The sequence below is a fragment of the Wyeomyia smithii genome, chromosome 2 (assembly GCF_029784165.1).
Source record: "Wyeomyia smithii strain HCP4-BCI-WySm-NY-G18 chromosome 2, ASM2978416v1, whole genome shotgun sequence".
NCBI lineage: Eukaryota > Metazoa > Arthropoda > Insecta > Diptera > Culicidae > Wyeomyia > Wyeomyia smithii.
This window is the reverse complement of record NC_073695.1, coordinates 85,672,479-85,692,534: the sequence shown is the minus strand read 5'-3', so window position 1 is coordinate 85,692,534 and position 20,056 is coordinate 85,672,479. Positions and strand designations below refer to the sequence as shown.

Genomic DNA, 20,056 nt, shown 5'->3' with positions numbered 1-20,056 from the left:
TTCTATGCTTTGACTTTGCACAACAAATGTGCCAAAATGATAACGCAACAGTTGCGCAATGAATACATTGAGAGATTGAAATCAGAATATGTATCCAAAATACACACAAAATCGTGATGTTTCGGTAGACTTCGGTTTCGGGCAAACGATCAGTTTCAGGGCGCTCAAAAAACCGCTGGTTACTTTCGCGAGTCGGTGCGTATCAAAGGCTCGTGCATCTCTAATCACCGTCATCAACCGGAACTTTAAATAGCGAGCTTTGTTGCAACAGAATTTACTGACGCTGGTGCTAATAACGTGGAATGCATAAGAATAAAACCAGAGTCGTTGTTGAATGCAAAATGTTCTTTTTTAATTGTAATTGATTCGATGATGTTTTCGAATGACCGGATTCATAATAGTGAATCGATCAGTTTATATTTGCATTAACCTAGTCAGTACCAAAATCATCAGTATTGATTAGTGCTTGCACTACTTTAACTACAGCAGCATTCTGAAAAATATTACCAATACCAATACAAATCATCATGACAATACTAGCACCGGTTAATACTTCAAAAATGAAATGATTTTGAGCCGTTCAATACATTGAACATTCGCTAGAGCTCCAAATGCGTTATTAACAATACATATCCATTGCACTGGTTCAAAAACAGTACAACGGATGTTCTTAATTGACACAATATGGATGTGGTTCCGCACCGTCCAACTTTTGCATGTTCAAGTTTAAGCTCAAGCTTATGATCAGTAATAGAAATAAAAACTTCTATAAAAATATAACTAATAGACTAGAAAAATAAAAAATTCGCGCGTTGTGCTTCAATTAGGTTTATATGAAAGAAGCGAAGCGTATTTAAAACATGCGAGAGAAAATCGCTTATTAGCACTTTTTTTCTTTTGACTACAAAAGACACCCCGAAATGTATGTTCCTCGAAATCAATTTATACCCGTTCCCGAGAACACTCGATCCTGCGTTATTGGACATAATTTGTTTCATCAGAAACCGCCAGAGGCAATTCTGCGTTTAATTACATTTTTTTCGTTGATTGAAAATGTTCTTCGAGGATACCGAGCCTAATTTGGAATCATTTTCCTTTAGACCTTTTCTGACCTTTGCAATTAGATTTTGACAATTCAGAGTTTAATTTAAAAACATTTTCTTTTTCAACTTTTTGCAGGTTTTAGAAGACGATTCTATCGTTGAAGAGAACCATGGAACGGGGTGAAATTGATCAATTTTGAAAATAATTTCCAATTAACTAGCTTCATGTACATTTTTCCCGAAATAGTATAATTTTGAAACAAGTACTGGTATGTGCTCCAGTAAACCTATATGGCTATTGGTGAAATTTCTATCGTCTACTTCATGAAATAAATTCGATAATTCTATAAGGTACTATGAGGTAAATTGGGGTGAAATTGATCACCTGTCTTACATTCCTTACATTTTTTCGGCAATGTCCTTTTTTCGATATGCTAAAGATAAATGATGATTTCTGTACTAAAAATATCATTTACAGCTAGTTTGGAAACGAAAATAACGATATTTCAGGTTAAAATTTGTTTATTCTGGTTCACGAGCTGCTTGTTGCTAAATTTGCTCTTATTTGATCGTCGTTAGACCGATTTCAGTTCGGTTTGTTGCAAAAGCACAAAAACTAGCTTTAAAATTAAAATCTTCGTGGTTTCCTGCGAATTTATCAGTATATCTTTGATGATATGGAATGATCATTGTTGAAAATAACATTTTTTGAGCTTTTATAAAACTTCACTCACTTCTCCAAATTCAACGTAATTAACTCTCAACTAAGATTACTTTAAGTAAATTCAATACTTTTTTTCTGTTATTTGGAAACATTTTTGATCAAATTTGATTGAGTTTTGACTGAGTTAGAAGAATTTTTCGAAAATATGAAAAATTGCACCGGGCATGCGAGGGTTAACTTTGACAGGTATGTGAACCATGCAAAAGTTGCGTTTAAGGACACGTTAACATTGCCTAGTGTTGTAAAAGCAATATCTTTTGATTAGTATTTTTATCACGAATTTTCAGGTGATCAATCTCACCCCAGTGATCAATTTCACCCCATTCCACGGTATTATTTAGTTTTTGTTTTTATTTCGTCTAGTTTTAGAGACATATAAAACTATGTCAGAACCGTTAAAATGTGTAATCAATTGCTTTTTCAGCCTTTTCTGATCTTCGTATTTAGGAACTATATTAGCGATATTTTTCATTTTTGAGCTTTTTCAAACTTTAAAAGTGCTTTTCGACAATTTTGAGCATCATTTGAAATCATATTCTTTTCTCATTTGCTAACCTCTAGATGCACTTTTTGGCAATTTTTTATCATTTTCTTTTTTTGGCATTTTCATTGATTCTGGTTTTACTTTGGGAGAATTTTCTTTGGAATAGTTTTCTTGTTTTGGCCGTTTCTGGCATTTAACAGAAATGTTTGGAAAACCTTCGTAGTTTTTTTTCTATCGTGATACTTCCGATAAAGCCTAAGAGCAGAGTTAATTCCACTTGCGACTCAAGATGAAAATAAAGGAAAAAAAGGTTAGGTATGATCAGTGGCGTCGCGACGCGTCGGGTCCACCTGTGTAACATCATGGGCGCTGCACAGGTACCCTATTCCGTAACATCCGAATATATGCAATTATCGAAATATGATAACCTATGAAAGCAAGTAATCATACGAGCTAAAGCGTTCAATTTAGAACATCAAACACTGTGGTTTGAATTTCTTCTTTCATTTAAGGAAAAGAGCATAAATGAATGTTTGGTGCACATGTGACGAAATGAACCTGGGTATAATCGATATATAATCGACACTCTGGATCTTTTAAAACGTAAAAATCAATAATGCAAACCGCGTAAAAACCGACATCGCTGGACTGAAGAGCTTAAAAAGTTGATTACACTGGCAAATCAAGATACAAAATTTCAAAGGTTAGATAAATCCGTTGATTTTTATTGAAACAGTGTAAATTCTCATATACGCCTAAAAAATTTTTCTTATCTTCATCGAAAATAAAAAGAATTATAAATTTTTCTCGAACCGGTTGAAATCTTCTCTGAACAAAAAACTTCTAAATTTAGCACAAAAAAATTACCTACTTCTAAAAACATTTGAAATCAAAAATGAAAATGATCTTAAATTAGGTTCAAATTATTAGGCAGGTAATTCTAACGAGAGAAAAAGGACAAAAGACTAATGACAGAACTTATTCCAAATTTAGCTCACAGCTTAGTTGGAAGTGATTTCAAATTAGCCTAAAAACCTCTGCTAACAAAAGAAAACAAAAAAAATATCTTTTTTCCCCGAAATTCTTGAAAGGTTTTGAACATATGCTCAACATGCCACGAAGAAAATGATTTCCAATTTATCTCTAATATAGCTGACAACGGCTCTAAAAACCAGAATATCTGCAGAATTTTTATTATAAGTCAATGTATTTTTTGACATATTTCCATTGATAAAAATGTGTACACCCGGACATTATTGTTACCCCCTCCTCTCCTTCCGTGGACAAGCGTGGATATTTGCGCACTTCCTATCCCCCTATAAGTTTTCCACGTGGAATATGGACGGTCCCATATTGATTTCCCTTCGTATTTCGGCAATATGGATTTTTTTTTTGACGTGGGACTACGTCTTTGTTTTCTATACTGGGATGCATTCTGTAAAAAAGAAAATGCAACTATCAGATGTTGCGTCAGATTTCAAACGATAATAATAGCATAACCACATGAAGGATAACAAAGACCAATATGGTGTTGGATAGATAAAATGTTGGACAATTTTGTGATACGCTAGTTATTACTATTATTTCATTGCTCAGCTGAAAATTAATAAAAAGTTTCAAGGACAAATTTATGCGAACAAAAACCAATCACATGCGAGCATTCCTAGCACAGACAACATGAATAGACACCAACCATTCCCTCTGATATTCTCTGTATCAATATCAAAAGAAAAATTGAACTTAGACTATTTTGATGTCTTGAAGGTAAAGGTTTTTCGAAAAGTTTGAAACAACCCTTTTTCTTGAACAATTTCTAACTCGGTTGCTAAAACGTAATAAAAACTGATGTCTTGAAAGAAAACATGCTGGTGAAAGCAACAGTACCGTACAGTATATGCGTAGCAGAGAGCCGCAGGTCTCTCGTCGTCTATGATTGCAGCGGTACACTTCTATTCGTACTTTTCAGCGGTCTTTTATTCGTACTGCAGCGGTACTTATCGTATTGTAGCGGTACACTTCTATTCGTACATGTATATACGTGTGCAATCGAGGAAAAACTTCATTGCTGCTGCTGAAAGTTTATCTCATGACTATTATTACCATAAATTACCTAACAAGAATTGTACATTTTTGCAACGGTCATAAGTTATCAGTTATTTTTATTTCATTTCAGTTTCGATATCCACTATATATCTGGACTGGATAGCATCGAAAGAATATATTCCTAAAATATACAAACTTATAGAAGAGTAAGAGCCGGCGAATGCTTGTGTTTTTTGTCCATTGACTAAGATTTATTCAAAATCTTCCTTAGAATTAGAATCAATTTTTTGAACATTGTTAGATGATATTTTTTCATTTACAACTTGACAAATAATATACGTATATTAGCTGTCCTCGTAATAAAGTGAATGTAATTGATAGCAGAAAAAAAACTTGGCGATCAAAAGAACGAAAATGATTTTTTTAACATTAACTTCCTTCAGGCATACATCAGGTAACTTCGTTGTGAAAAAAACCCTCTAATTACAGTGTTTAGTCCCACGTCACCATTTTATACAACCCTAGGGCTGTAAAAGTGCTAGTATTTTTGTTCCTGATACAATATTGGTTTCTCGTTTTTTTCATTGTTGCAAGTAACTCAGAATATTGGATATTAAGAAACTGGTAGGTCTTCTGTCCCCTATTGAGAATCCTGTATCCAGGCAATATCCATAATTTAAGCTCATTTCGTGGTGAAATCAACCGAAACATTCAACGTTATCACATTTGTTACTTTTCAGTTTATTGGTAAATGGTTCATTGTAATATGTTTATTTTATATCACCACAGAATAGACTTCGAAACCCTTTTTCAAATTTCCATACATAGCAAAGCTTACCTTTAATATTCATTAGGAAACGAAAGTCAAATTGAAACGAAGTTTCAATTTACTACCCGGCTGACGTCAATTTGTACATCTAAACGATCCATTATGAGTTGACACTCCGTGGCAAAGTTCGTACGCGAATCACAAACTCAACGACCAGAACGAAATGCAAAACGACCGGATGATATGCATTGTTCCAATGACGCCTTCACCATTACACCGGCTATCATCACTAACACATCCCGGAAAACTGTTCGCAAGCAGTGGAAAAACTGCAACGAATCATGCAAACCGTTCCGTTTTTGTAACCGATTCTGACAAGTTGGAAAGCGCCATGGCATAGCTTCGTGAACGAGAAGAAGCCACCGCGGGGAAAAGGTGGCAATTTCCAATTAACTCCCCATCCAACCTCGTTTCATTCTCCGCTGGAAAGTCGACCGAACTGTGAACCGTTCGTTGCCCGAACGACTATCGTATGATGCGGAACAACAAAAAAAAACCTCAAGCGCGAACAGATTGACACGTTTGTGTCGCCTTATCAACACCTGATAACCTGAGCAGGAAGGAAGTGTTTGCAGTGGAAAGGTTGCAACCCGTGATACATGCATCGTCATTGTCGTAAATAGGGACTAGAAGCACGAAAAACGACCTAAATGGTGCAATCATGTTTTTATTACGTTTTAAAGCACTAATATTTTTTATCATTAAAATATCTGCCATGAAAGATACAGGAAGATGAAATCCAAAGTTTTGGTCAGGATGAATTATTTTCGACAATGTTGGAAACTCAACACGACAGTTTTTTATATCTACCTAAATTCGATGGTAATCCCATAAAAATACAGCAATGTAATAATAATAATCAATACCGTCCTCTATCGCTAAAAGCTTCAGAGTAGCTACTATTTTTTTGACGTCAATACATCCGTTCCCGTTCCCGAAAGCCACTCCCAAATTTCAGTTTCGTGTGGCCCCGTTATATCCATAAAACATAGAACGGAAACCAGCTACCGGGGGGGAAATCGAACGTACGCCAAAAGCACACCACTTCCCTAGTGCACGAAGCAAAAGCACTTTTATTTTGGAACTACTTCTCCGACTTGTCCATCTGTACGTAGTGGTGTTTTAACGATTCGAAAAAAGTCTCATTGTTACTTACATAATCGACCGAAGCTGTGCGATAGTCGCTTTTTCAGCTTCTGCAGGGCGCCTCCTTTTTTCTCACGCATTGTTACTCCTGGAAGCAGAGAAAAAATGGAAATGTTAATTTTTATTATACACAGCACATAAATCGGTGAAGAATATACCGATAGTGGCAGTGCCGAACGAATTCATTAGCATTCAGCAGAGCTCGTCAAGCGTAGTGGTGTAATAATAAGGTTAAAAGCCGCGGGTAGTTAGGAATAGTTCAAGACGTAGGCGAATACCTATATAAATAATGTATATAATATTACCCAGCATATTGTTAATGGAATAAAAATGTCACTTTCATGCAAATGACGCAAGCTACGGTATGCTCTGAACACAGATTATGAAAGAGAGCAGCAACAAACTTCTGCATAAGTCAGACTTGCATCTTATTATATCACACATATGATTTGAATCTAAGGTTTTTCTCTCCGTGCATGGGCGTATATAGTAAGGTTCGGTTTGGTTACCAAGCGGTACCAACACATCTTGCCTTCAAAGCATATTATACAAGTTTGGGCAAAAATTCGCATTGTGCGAGACAAAAGTTCGCGTTGAATGAATAGCTTATTTGTAACAACCTGTGAATGGAGCTAATCATCTTTTTGGTTATTTTGCCGCAAATCTTTCTTTGTAGGCAGCAAATGTCACAAATCAAAAACCTCCTCTACCACGATTTAGGCGCCGCCCCATGAAGAAGTTACATTTGCTTTGTATCTAAAATTAGATTTATATATTCAGCGTTTGTTGATGTGTGTTTTTTGGCAACATACAAGCTTCCTATAAATTCGAAAAATAATAAAAATTGACATATTTAATTCTTCTTGTAAAGTGGATGCTATAATTGTTTTTGCCTTCACTATTTAAAATAATATAATATAATTTTTCTTCTGTAACTTTTTTTTTCTTCTTAACCTTAAAGGAACATAGTTTTCCTTAATGATTTGTGGGTTCTGTAATCACTTATTGCTTAATACTTGAACGATGTGCACAATTTTGGCTTGCCTATTAACCTGTAATATACAGTAGAAAAATAATTTCCTCATTTGTAAAGATCATCCGCATATAATTGTAAAGTTAAAACATAAACATGTATTTTAGCGTGTCAAATAAATGTTATTTGAGTAAAAACAATTTTTTTATTATTGTTTTATACTCGCTACTTGCAACAAAAGTGTTAAAAGTCGAGGAGACGTTCAAACAATGGAACTAGAGAAAAATGTGCAAATTTGCCGTATCGAATCAGAATATATTATAGAAAATTTAAGCATACTACAGTAGACACTTCATGAACAGAACTAATCATGAAGCCGTGCCTTAGCCATAGCAACGCACTTACCGTCTCGCCGTTAAGTCATTTATATTCATAACTTCTTGAAACCGGTAGTGCGCTACACATTGCGGATGTCGTTGAACTGAATTGCCTACCAGCACGCGTCCAACCTATCAATCAATTTCCGATCACAATTCACAACGTTGTTGGCGCTCATGCATAAGAGGTATTACAGAGTTAACATAAAATAATGTTAATTACGTGTGATGCATTTTTTGACAAACAAGGCCTTAGCAAAGTTATATTAAATTCGATTGATACGAAATCAGTTAAACTGTTCACGAACCGCCAATAGCTTTTAAACGCATAAGTAACACAAATTATGAACTACGTTTCATTACTCGTACACTCATTTTTTGCTGGAAGGTGTTGCGATTGTGAAGAAGCTAGCTTTAAGTATAAGTAGACATAGAGCCAAAAATTAATTCCTTTAGTCGCATAACTAATTCAACAGCTTTTGCCAATTATTTCAAATGCCTTCCACAGGTGGGTCCGCCATAGACTTAATTAATTCATGTAGATTATTGGGCGCTCGATCAGCTTAACGTGGTGACTACAGTGTGGTTGGCGTCACATGTAACGCAAGTATCAATTAAATTTGCACCACACTGACTGAAAGCGAACCGTAAAGTTTACCAACTACCAACGTCTGACGGACAAGAGCCGCTGAATTCTTTTTTAGTGGACGGGTGAACGGTATCGTGTCAACACCGAACGGAAGTCTCATTAGCATAAATTAGCGTGTCCCACGCGAATAAAATCAAACAACGGTATGAATCCAATGGTTCGTGGAATGTTACTTTTAGAGACAAATGGGTCTGAAAAAATTGAAAGGTGATAAAAATATACGACTACCGTTCAACGAAGAAGACGACCAATAGGATGAGTTTTCCAATAAAAAAAATCATCACGTATGCCGTCAAGAAGCACTTCTCAGTGGAGTGCTGAAGTTTTAAAAAGTATCGTCGGTCGGACCTTCTTGTACTTTGCCGAAGGGTTCAATCAGAATTACACTGGCCAACACAGGTTTTGCCCTAGAGCTCAAGCTGAAAAAATATACAAAATTATAGCTTTCTAACCGTTGCGGTGAACTTTGGTGCCCCTAGCGAGCTCGGAAGTCAAAAGGCCACAGAGTAATTGCTCGCCGGGTTCGTCGCTTCCACGATGCCTTACGAAAAAACTGAATTCAAGCCTCTCAACACTTTACGCACTTCCGGCAGTCCTCGAACGAACTGGACCTCGAACTGGAAATGAATAGTTTTTAAACAATTCTTATTGACATAAAGATGATAATAAAAAAATTAATAATTCTAATAAGCGAAATTTAATAAAAAACACGAATCAATTAACCTAGCGGTGTGATGTGGCCTTTCTTATAAGAAAGCTATTATTTGTTCAAATAGATATATGGTTTATTTATGTCATTTGTTAAACTAGATATATAAATTGAAATATGGTTTGATTCTCAGAAAAAAATATTAAAGCGTGGTAAATTTTATTCATCTGGGAATACTTTTGTATTTTGCTGAAAATGAAAATTTTTGGCAACTACGCAGCTGTTTGGCAACTAACGGCAATACCAATAATAGATCCTGTCACACAGTTTATTATATTGATATTGTATAATTCGTTTCTGAAGTATATTCGACTGTAGAACGGTCAAATACAATTCAATATGAGTATTTTCTGAACCGATATGATACAGAGGCCGATAACACTGGTCGACAAAAGCGAAAAAAAACCCGCTTAACACAGAGCAACTGTTCGTCGGGTTCGTCGCTTCTGCGTTAGCTTGAGGGGGAAAACTTATTTAAATCTCAGAAAGATTATCCCTTCGAGGGGCACAAAAATTCACAAAAACGGTTGAAAAAGATTGAATCTTTCATTTTTTTCCAGTTTACACTCTACGGCAAACCCTGTGTTTACCAGTGTGATTGACCCTAGATGCTATTTTGAATTTTTAAATAGTAACTTTACGCTTCTGGAAAACAGCCCAACATGGTCAAATACTATACATTGCGAGTATTTCTGGAACCGGAATGACGCCCAGTGGCCGGAAACTCACGCGAAATACCATATTGGTAGCTTCTGGCTTCTAAAAACAGCATAAAGTGACCAAAAATCATCCAATAATATGGCAGTTCCCGGCATCAAAATGATACTCAGAACCCGGGATATAACTTCAGCTGTTTTAAAATCCACTTCAAGTGTCTACAAAACCAACCGTGGATACCATTGTGAATACCAAGTAGGCGACTAACGGTTTTGGAGTAGGTCCTAAAATGGTCAGATATCATCCAACATGTGTAAATTTGCCATAGTTTCTGAGGAGCAACCGAAGCATTGTCCAGAAGCAGGAGATCGACCTTGTAAACTATTTTGAATTTTTAAATGGCATCTTCAGGTTTTTGGAAAACTACCTAAAATGGCCAAATGTTTCTAGGAACAGAATGATAGTCAGAGACTAGAACTCAATCTCATATACCACATTTAAATTCAAGATGGCGACTTCTGGTACCTGTTATACAGCCTGAAACAGCCAAATTCCATCCGAAATGTGAATTTCCCGGAACCACGATGATTCCCATAGGTTGGAAATCAACTTTAGCTGCCATATTGAATTCCAAGATAATGGTTTCTGCTTTATGGCCAATTTATGTCGTCCTCGGAAAAAAATCTAATTTTGTTTCTCGTCCTTTGGCTTTTCAAAGCATATAACTGTGTGTTTGGTGTAGTTTGGGATGTTCACATGGAATTTTTTTATGTGTTTTTTTTTTCTTTTCTGCTCTGCTATTCAAAATCTGTAGTTATTTCAACGGTTACGTTCACTATCACTTGAGCTTGAGCTTGACGACCGCACATTTCGTTGTTGCTCCTTCGTGATCGATCTGAGCTAAAGAAGTTGCACAAGAAACCACTTAGGGGACATCCATAAATTACGTAACAAAAAAAAACAATTTTTGGACACCCACGTAACGCCAACACCTACCCCCCCCCCACCCCATAAAAATTACGTAACGCTGTAAAAGGATTTGCTTGATAAAAATGCTCGTTTTTGGAGAGTCTCTCCGGAGATTTTGTTACGTAACGCTGAGCTCACCTCACCCCTTCCCTTTGTAACAAATCGTAACGCTCAAGGAAACCCCTCCTCCCCCCCTACGCCATCTTCAGAGTACAACAATTCAGTAGCTACCGCTTCGTATAGATCGATAACGGCGCCGGCCACGTCCTTACGGTCGTTAGGATGAGGAAGGAGATTGTAAGGAAGGAGACGTAACAGTCGTTGTTGTCGGAGACCGAGTTTACCATTGCATCTCCACGACTACGACGGAGAGTGTCACCGTGATCAGTGACTCTAACTCGTTACAAGGCGAGCGATCAGAATTTTTCTTTTCAAACACCGCGAATCTAGGCGAGCGAAGTCCATCCTTTACTCTAAGCTTCCTAAGCTTGTTTGCCTATTACCAATCCTGAGTACCCTCGAGAAAGCAAACGCACTTCGGTAAACGTGGTTCTTTGAAAGTTATGCATTGCGTAATCGCGATACTATACGGTCGAACGAAACCTTCTTCGATTTGCGACACGCTTATATCAGAACAACGGGTTAGCAGTTTCCGGCTTAATTGTCAGACTGAGACCGAGTTTATCTCTAAATTTCTACGACTGCGGCGGAAAGTAAGGTTTGTGTTGTTTGTGTTTTCTCCGTAGTAATTGACGGACTAGAAAAATGTTTAGTAGACGCGAATCGATTGAACGAAACCTACTCCGGTTTGCAACGTGATGAAATAAATCCAACGAGCCAGCAGTCTCCGGTTGACCGGTTTCCGTGAGACATAAATAACCACTTGGTACACCTCGCGCAGTCATTACACTTCGAAAACCCATAGATGAGTAAAACTTGCCCGGGCCAAAGACTCTAACGATTACGTTCACTATCACGACGAAAAACAAAATCAGATTGCTTTTCCTTGACGAAGGCAACAACCAATGCCGAAACGTTAAACAAAAGCGAATAATTATTCCCGAAATTGGAAGGCCTCTTATCCGAATTATCCGGATATCAACAATATGGTCGATTCCCATTTAACACAATTAGAAACAGTACAGCAAAAATCACAAAAAAGGACATTAAACTAGACAAAAAAAAATGCTGGTCTAAAAAGTGAAAGGAGCAAACAAGCAGGCATCCGTTTAATACATAACGAGAAGAGCTGCGTAGCCGCAAGGTTACAGAGTCCGCTTTGTCAAGCGGATGGTCGTGGGTTCGAATCTTAGTAGAACCAGGCCATCCGATGTCAAAAAAGGACTTAAGCATGGGTTTATTCTCAGGCTCCCCACCAGTTACCCTTCCTTTACGCTGAAATCTACAATATCTTTGCATGACTTCCTCTTAACAAAAAATAAGTCCCTCTTATCAATAAAACTGGCCAGAAGGACGCACGACGAAACTTCTCCAGGGAATTATAATTGGTGATATTTGGCAAGAGCAACGAGTATCTGTATTGTAGAACAGTAAGCATGTAAGGAAGAGTGGCACATTACACACAAGCACTGATGAACAATAATAATAAGCATGCCACTTCTCAATAGCGGTACTGCTATTAACAGAAGTGCGCGGGATACAGCAGACACCCGGGCATATCTCACAATAGATCTACGATTCTGGTCGCAGTGAGGAAGTCCATACAGGAAAAAAAAAAATACATAACGAGAATTTCAATCAAAATTTGGAAAAAACTACTATTTAGTCACAAACTCCATCTGTATCATTTTGCTTAAAACTATAATGTTTATAAATAATGATCTTCAAATCAAAATTATTGGTTTTAAAAAATATTGTTTTGTCTTTTTAGCGAAAATAATTTACGAATGTAATAAAAAACTGTCTTTAGTTTAAAATATCAAAAAGTAGTTTGTATTATTTATCGCAACATACTATTTCAAAAAAGGACATCTTTACAAAAACAGGAATGGGTGGTCTCTTCAATATCAACTCTAGCAAGTTTGACACTACGGTCATTCAATTGTTCAAATTTCCTTCGAGAAAATTATGTGTTACTAATTCGAAAACAAAACATTTGATTACTAAAAAATCTTCAAAAAAAAAAAAATCTTCATAAAATTATTCAAAACGTCAAACTGAGTCGAATGATACACGTGACTATGACAAATATAAACAAAACATCGCAAAACATTTCATTAGGCTTCCGACAGATAAAATAGCACGCCATTACCATTACACAAAACAACGATCTCATCAACGCTAGAGCGCCCGTTCAGCACTGAAATGCATCAGTATACATTTATAGCTCAAATTGACCACTACTGTTGTAGCCGGTCGCTACCGTTATCTTATTCGAACTATCGCACATTACTACAAAGCTGCTGTTACTGCCGCTGTGACGGATGATCAAGTCCGGCGTCATCGACGGAGAATGAATGAATGTAATTTATCGCTACATTATTCTTCCGTCAGACTTGTAGTGCTGCATCAACAGAGAAGTGCTCAGTTGTAGAAATGATTTATTTATAGATCATAGACAAGAATGGTCGAAGTTTTTTTTGTTTATGATTTTTCTTTCTTATTGATTTAAATTATTTTTGTTTTTTATTGATTTTAATTGGTTTTGTCAAAACATATCGAATCTGATTTATTAATTGATACCAAAACTTGCATATGAAAACAGTAAACACGGCCAGCAAACCGACAAAGCTCGGGTTTTTCATCAGTTGCAAGTGCATTTATAATTACACTGATAATTAACGGCGAACTGTTTTTTCTCCTCACCTGTTCTCATAGTTATGCAAACCATCAGCTATGCGGCCTTCAATAAGATAATGCAAGCAAATTGTATGTGCGTGAGGTAGGTTCCGTTCCTCGTCCGGAAGAAAACGTCGTAAAGGTCAGGTTCACGGGTGGACACAGTGCTTTATAGGCGTTGGTCAGACCGCTTTGTAACAGGTTGCATGGGCAATTAGGAACGCTAATTGCTAGTACAACACTGGAGTCGAGAGTTGCTTATCCGAACATGACAAGTGGGCAGTGAGAGTAGCGAGTAGGAACAATCAGTTCACTACTGGATGTGTTCGGGTGGTGAGGTAAATAATTTTCACTGAGATATTTCTTCAATTGGATCAAAGTGGTTTCATACTTGGGCTAAGTGCAACTTCGCGCAAATGCATTCTAACTAAGGTGCTCAAAAATCCAGCCAATAATTCACGAAAACTTCTTTCAAAGCAAAAATGTTTTGTTTTCGAACGTGTATAGTATCCTGTAAACCTCGACAAAGTTCGAAGCAAAAAATGTCTTCGATTTCATCGAAAACACCATGCTACTGGAAAGTAGTATTTTGGCCAGATCATTACATTGCGTTAATAAACACAAAAGTTGCTGAATAAATCAGTTATTTATTTGATACATCTACCGTTTTTGACAGCAGTAGGAAAAGATACAAAATTTTCGCTATCACAGAACATTTGAGGGTCTAGCACTGTGATCTTACTGACACTTAAAATAACTGCCCATTCTCCCCATTCAGAAAGCACCTTCACCCTAATGAACTAAAATTGAAACGTTTATTTTCAGAGCAAAGACATAGACTTTTTTCACCAAGAAAAGTAAAATAGCTTGATAAAGCTGTCAAAACCTTGTTATACGATAAATTAAAAACTGCCCACGTGCTGGATAAATAATCGTAAAATATGAAAAAATGGACACCCAGAATTTGTACAATACATTACCGCAAAGAGGCGTGTACGCTACTTGTGAAAAGCTGCCTTGTATGCAAAAATGAATAACACTCGACGCCTCAATCAGTTTTAGTGCAAAAAAAAATCTTACATCTAATTATAAATAAATAGTAGCGCAGAAACATGTCGAACCATAGCAAACATTCACATCATATGTTTATCACTGCAAGTGTCTTTAAATAACGCTGGTTTTACGCAATTAAACAGTAGTGGGTTAACGATCTGGTTGCGTACCGGTCATTTTACTTTGTATTATGAATACAGAAAGAAGTTCTGCAACAGATAAATTTCATTATCAATTAAAGTAGATACTGAGGAGAAAAGCCCAACATTTTGATTTAAAGTAATTGATAGCCAAATTTCAGAAGTAAGAAATTGCCATCAGTACATGTGTTTTAAAAGTGCAATGTAGCCTATTAGCACCTAGTGTTTTCGTGAACATGTCAACCTATGAAAGAACAAAAAATGTTTTTTAATGAATTGTGATACCGTGAAAAGCAGCCGATACCGTCAAATGCAGCCAACATTCGGTAAAACATTGTTGAAATTGTTGACAAAATGCACCGCATAGTAAAACCGATAACTTTACCTAAAACATTGGCACGTCCACAGTTGATATATTTTGATTTTTTTTTCCGGTAACCTGTTACGCAATAGCAACATTTAATTCAATTTCGCTGACCTATAAAGCGTTCGAAAGCCGTAGACAGAGAGCCAGTAGAAAAAAGTACCCCAAAATGGACAGCAGTTTAACAAATATAGTGAGCTTGTTTCTGTCTATAATTGTGCTAGTATTCACCAGCCACGCGGGAGCCATCGATTCAGTTTTTATCAAACGATCGGTTCCAATGCAACATCATATTGACTTTGACAGTTCCGAAGAAGTTGTGACACCACAGCCGACCCCTCCATTGACCAGGGCAGCTGCACCAAGACCTCTGTCATCCATCGTGAATCCTTCCAAGCAACATCACCACACAGCGACCGGTGAAGCGATGGGTCCAAGCCCAGTATTGCAATCGTACACTCCCGAAGCTACTTCCAGTGTTAGCGGAAACAAACGACAAGCTTGCAGTCAGCAAATTTTGATCGAAAAACCCTCCAGTGGTGGTTGCAATACCGATGACGGTTGCAGTCCGTGCAATTACGTGTTGGTGGAGAAACGATATTTCCACTGTCGGCCGAAGGAAACTGTTTTGCATGTCATGAAACGAGGACCGGATGGCAATCTTATAGTTGATGATACGGATTCTCAAATGCCAATGATACAAGCGGATGATTTCTATAGGCGATGATTGATGAGCAAAATTACAGCGTGGTGTTGAATTGTAATATGTTGACTGTTATATTATACGAAATTAAATTACTATGAATTGTTTCATTGTTCTGTAGCTGTTCAGGTAAATCGAATCCTCCATAAAATCGATACTTCTTTGTTCGCAAACTGTGCGCATATTTTACACGCTGTATTGCTAACAGAGCGGGAATATAATACCTCAGTAATCATTTTCCTCATTAACTTCCAACAAAAATATTTGCGAAAATTGTAAAGCCAGCGAAACCCAAAACCTGTACCTACAATGAAAATGATTCAAGCTGTACTCGACCGACTCGATATTTTATTAAAGCCAATCGAAGCAAAACATCACACACTGTTCAAGCTACCTAACAGTGAGCTGTGGCTCGTAACGCTTTCGAGTAAACCTAGTATGAGAATCACTAGTTAAGCAGCGGTAAATGTTCAAACGCCTCAAAAAACATCAAAATGAACAACGAAAGCCATATTTTTTGCACAGTTAAATAAAGATATGTGTGCAGTCAGGCTTTCCGCGATCGACGTGCAGTACCGTAACATTTTAATGCTTGAGTGAAAACGCTTTCCATTTCAAATGTAGCGTACTGTTACTAATGAAAAATGTCGATTGACACCGTGTAACCAAACGACGTAGTGTGGTGAAGGATGTAATATAATGAAGATGAAATATTGTGAGTTGCATATCGATCAATCGATTGGAAACCCAAAGGCTTGTGTAAAGCTGGAATTGATTAATATTTGCATTTTTTTAAGATCCACGATTTTCGTTATATGATGGGTGATATCAGAAATCCCAAGCTCGAACGTCCTGTTAAATTTATTGACGCAGATGTCGTACATATTAATTCATATTCATTATATAGCACTATTCAATTCCGTCAAAGCATATTGCATTTTCTCAATGAAAAAGCGCTCTCCGTCTTTTTCTCTACACTTTCAACAGCACCAGCCAACCGGCGAACCAATTATATTCAAGTCTCGTCGCATCGAAACCTCGGAAACATTCATTTTCAGTCCAAAAAATGCCATGTACAAATCGGATGTAATGACAGTAATTCATTACCGCCAATAGCTAATTCCATTCCTTGCCGCCGTTGTTTTTGTTGGCAAGGGGCGAAACGGCGAAACAAGAGAGAGAGTGCAAAAATAATAACAATCGCTATCACCCCGTGGTTGGCCAATCATCGACTCGGAAAGTATTTTCAAAATTTTCTGCACTATTCTGCTACGCTTGGGCTGCGTGTGATCATAACACCGGAGGTTTAGAAGGGACCGCAGCTGCAACAAATTGGCAATAAGATTGGTAATAAGACTGATGTATCAATAAGTTAGGTACAACATTATGGATTGGATTGTGTGACGAGTCGGTTGTTTTCTGCAGCGTACGAGTATATGCATGTATCTTTGCTTTAAATAACGTACGGGTTTACATTGAATGTCAATAAAATTTATATTGGAAGGATGTCAATAAATGTCGAAAACAGGCTCGTTATAGAGATTGAATGGAAGTTTGTTGCAATTTTCACAGAGCGAATACAAAATACCTGTTGCAAGGGGTGGAAACTAAAATTTTGGATTTTTTTTTCGAGGCTGTCTTAATCAACAACAAACACGCTTAGAGAGAAATGAGATTATGTACCTATATGTAAGCTCTCTCTCTCTCTCTCTCTTATTTATGCCGTATTTTGTGTTTTGTTTATCCATGCTCAGTTCTGTTCAAAATGGTGTCGGAACAAGGAGCTTTGTGTAAGCGCATTGTACAGTACTCACAAAACTGCCTTAAAATGTTGGCAAAAAGTGCACGTTTGGATATTAATCAAGCTGTGTACCAGAACGAATATTTGAAGAAAATTTCGATTCCATTTCTTCACAAACGCCATGCCGATGGAAGGTATGTGTTTTGGCCAGATCACATAACACCCCGGGAACAATCACATAATGGCAAAAAACACAAATGTTCTTGAACAACCATTCGACCCCATTTGGTGTTTATTTCAGCATCGTGATGCTTTTGTTTCAGCATCGTGACGCTTTTGTTTCAGCATCATAAAAAAAAGCTTCGTAGTAAGGCTGGTTAAGGCCCTTTTTCAAATGTTCATTTTTTTTCGTTGTCAACACAGGTGTGGACCTAGAACTCAAACTAGAAAAAATGAAAGATTATAGCTTTTTGACCCTTCCTGTGAATTTTTGTTGTCTCTTGCTAACAAAATTTTTTCAGAGACTTAAACGTGTTTTCTCGTTAACATAGCCTTGAAGCGATGAACCCGGCGAGCAATTACTATGCGACACTTTGACGTAAGTTGGCGCTTTTATACACTGGCTATAGGCACCAAATCTCACAGGAATGGTTTAGAAGCTCTAATCTTTCTAGGGTGACTATTTTCAGCTTTAAGGCAGGTTTTTTTGTCGACTGGTGTAATGAATGTATCTTCATGAGAAATAAATCGGTTTCCTTTATGTACTATTGGTATCATTTTGACAGCAGTAGAAAAAAAAAAAACAAAATTTCAATTGTCTCACGATATTAGGGTAATTGATCGTGGTTCGCCCCTTTCTAATAATATTCCATGGCACTCTAGGAATGAATGATAGATTTATCCCAAACTGCAATTTCTACACCTGAAAAAAAAACTGATGTCTAGTAAATAATAATGATATGAAGGTGGAATTTTGATCCTGGCTCGACGCATAATCAATCATCAGGAAGCAGAAAGCTCTTAAAGTAATAACAAAGTTTTGCGTCACACCAAATGCACAAAGAGCAAAAAGGAAGTTAGACCGCAAGAGAAACAATGAAAATGGATTTTTTTTCCGAAAAATCAAGAATTATTCCACCTAGCGGTAAGACCTAGCCTTTCACATTCGAACATATTATTTGTTAAAATAGACTTACACGAACACTTCAATTCTTAGAAAAAAATTACACCTTGATATTTTTTGCTGGATTTATTTTTAACTCTAAATAACAAAATTTTGGTAGCCAACAGCACAACTATATTGAACATTTGAAACATATCATTCACACACATGCAAATAACATTAAAATAAATATGTTTCGAATATGAGCAGCTGTGGAACAGAGTGGTCTATAAACCATTTTTTTTTTTCAAAAATGATTACTTTGCATAAGCCGCACTTACTCAAAAGGCTGAACTAAGAAAATTATGAAAATTTCAAAGTATGAAACTCTGAAGCTGACTTATACTATGATAAAATTTGAGCTTGAGCTTTGAGCTTGACGACCGCACATTTCGTAGTTGCTCCTCTGTGATCCATCTGAGCTAGTGAAGTTGCACAGAGATCCACGTACTTGGCAACTTGGGGTTAGTTTACCATTTTCAATGTACAACAATTCAGTAGCTATTACTTTGTATAGATCGATAACGGCGTCGGCCACGTCCTTACGAACGTTAGGGTGATCAAAGAAATTTTAAGGAAGGGGATTTTAATGAGTTGTAGCAGTCGTTGTCGGAGACCGAGTTTACCTCTGCATCTCCACGACTGCGACGGAAAGGAAGGGTTGCGTCACCGTGGTTAGTGACGAAATCGAACGGACTTGCGATTCGAAGACGCAAGCTGAAATTCCGTCCGAAACAGAATGTGTTTTTGTAAAACAGCCTGAAAGGGACGACTTACATTACCCAATGTAAGTTTTACAGGAACCGGGATGATGCTCAGAGGCCAGGAGTCAATTCCACACTTCATTCGAAATCCAAATTTGCGACTTCTGGTTTCTGGAAAACGTCCGTAAATTGCCATACAATCCAATAAAGGCATATATACTCTTTAGATTATCGAATATTTATGTTGTATTTTAATACAAACATAATATATTATGTGATATTTGGCGTAATATTTGGCGTAAGATTTGCGCTAAACAAATTGTGAAATGATAGAAATAAGATGCCCCTTAAGCTGGAAGTACAAAGTCAGCAGAACAAAGAGTTAATAGCATGAACATTTAGTGCTCATTCGATGCTCATTTAATGCCATATCGCCGAATTTAATGCTCCATCATTTCTTTGAAAAATGCTGTTGTTTGCTAGCTTAAGAAAATAGTTAGCAGACAATATACGAAAATAGCTCTAAAAATTTGATAATACATGAATAGCTTTAACTTTTTCATACATTTTCCTCTGAAAACAATCAGAATCTTTTTGATACGATTAGATACTAATTAAATGCTTCCATATCGGAGCAATTTCAATAACTTAGGTGCATTTTCCATTAAATATATTTGTTTCAAAAATATTGTTCTGCTAGCTCAAAAAATGTTAGCAGAACAATGGCCAGAAAGAGCATTTACAAGTAATAAACTGTTGTAGAATGGTCATAATAATTTAGTGCTCA

General features: G+C 36.8%; 1 protein-coding gene across 4 annotated transcripts in view; it reads right to left on the bottom strand.

The window, feature by feature from the left end:
• LOC129725457 (cyclin-dependent kinase 14) overlaps positions 1-20,056 on the bottom strand; it is a 173,387-nt gene that overhangs the window by 98,035 nt on the left and 55,296 nt on the right. For all 4 annotated transcript variants that reach the window (XM_055681329.1, XM_055681330.1, XM_055681331.1 and 1 more), the window contains one exon: positions 6,280-6,357. In XM_055681329.1, the coding sequence (XP_055537304.1) occupies positions 6,280-6,357 (78 nt within the window). The remainder of the gene's footprint in view (positions 1-6,279; positions 6,358-20,056) is intronic.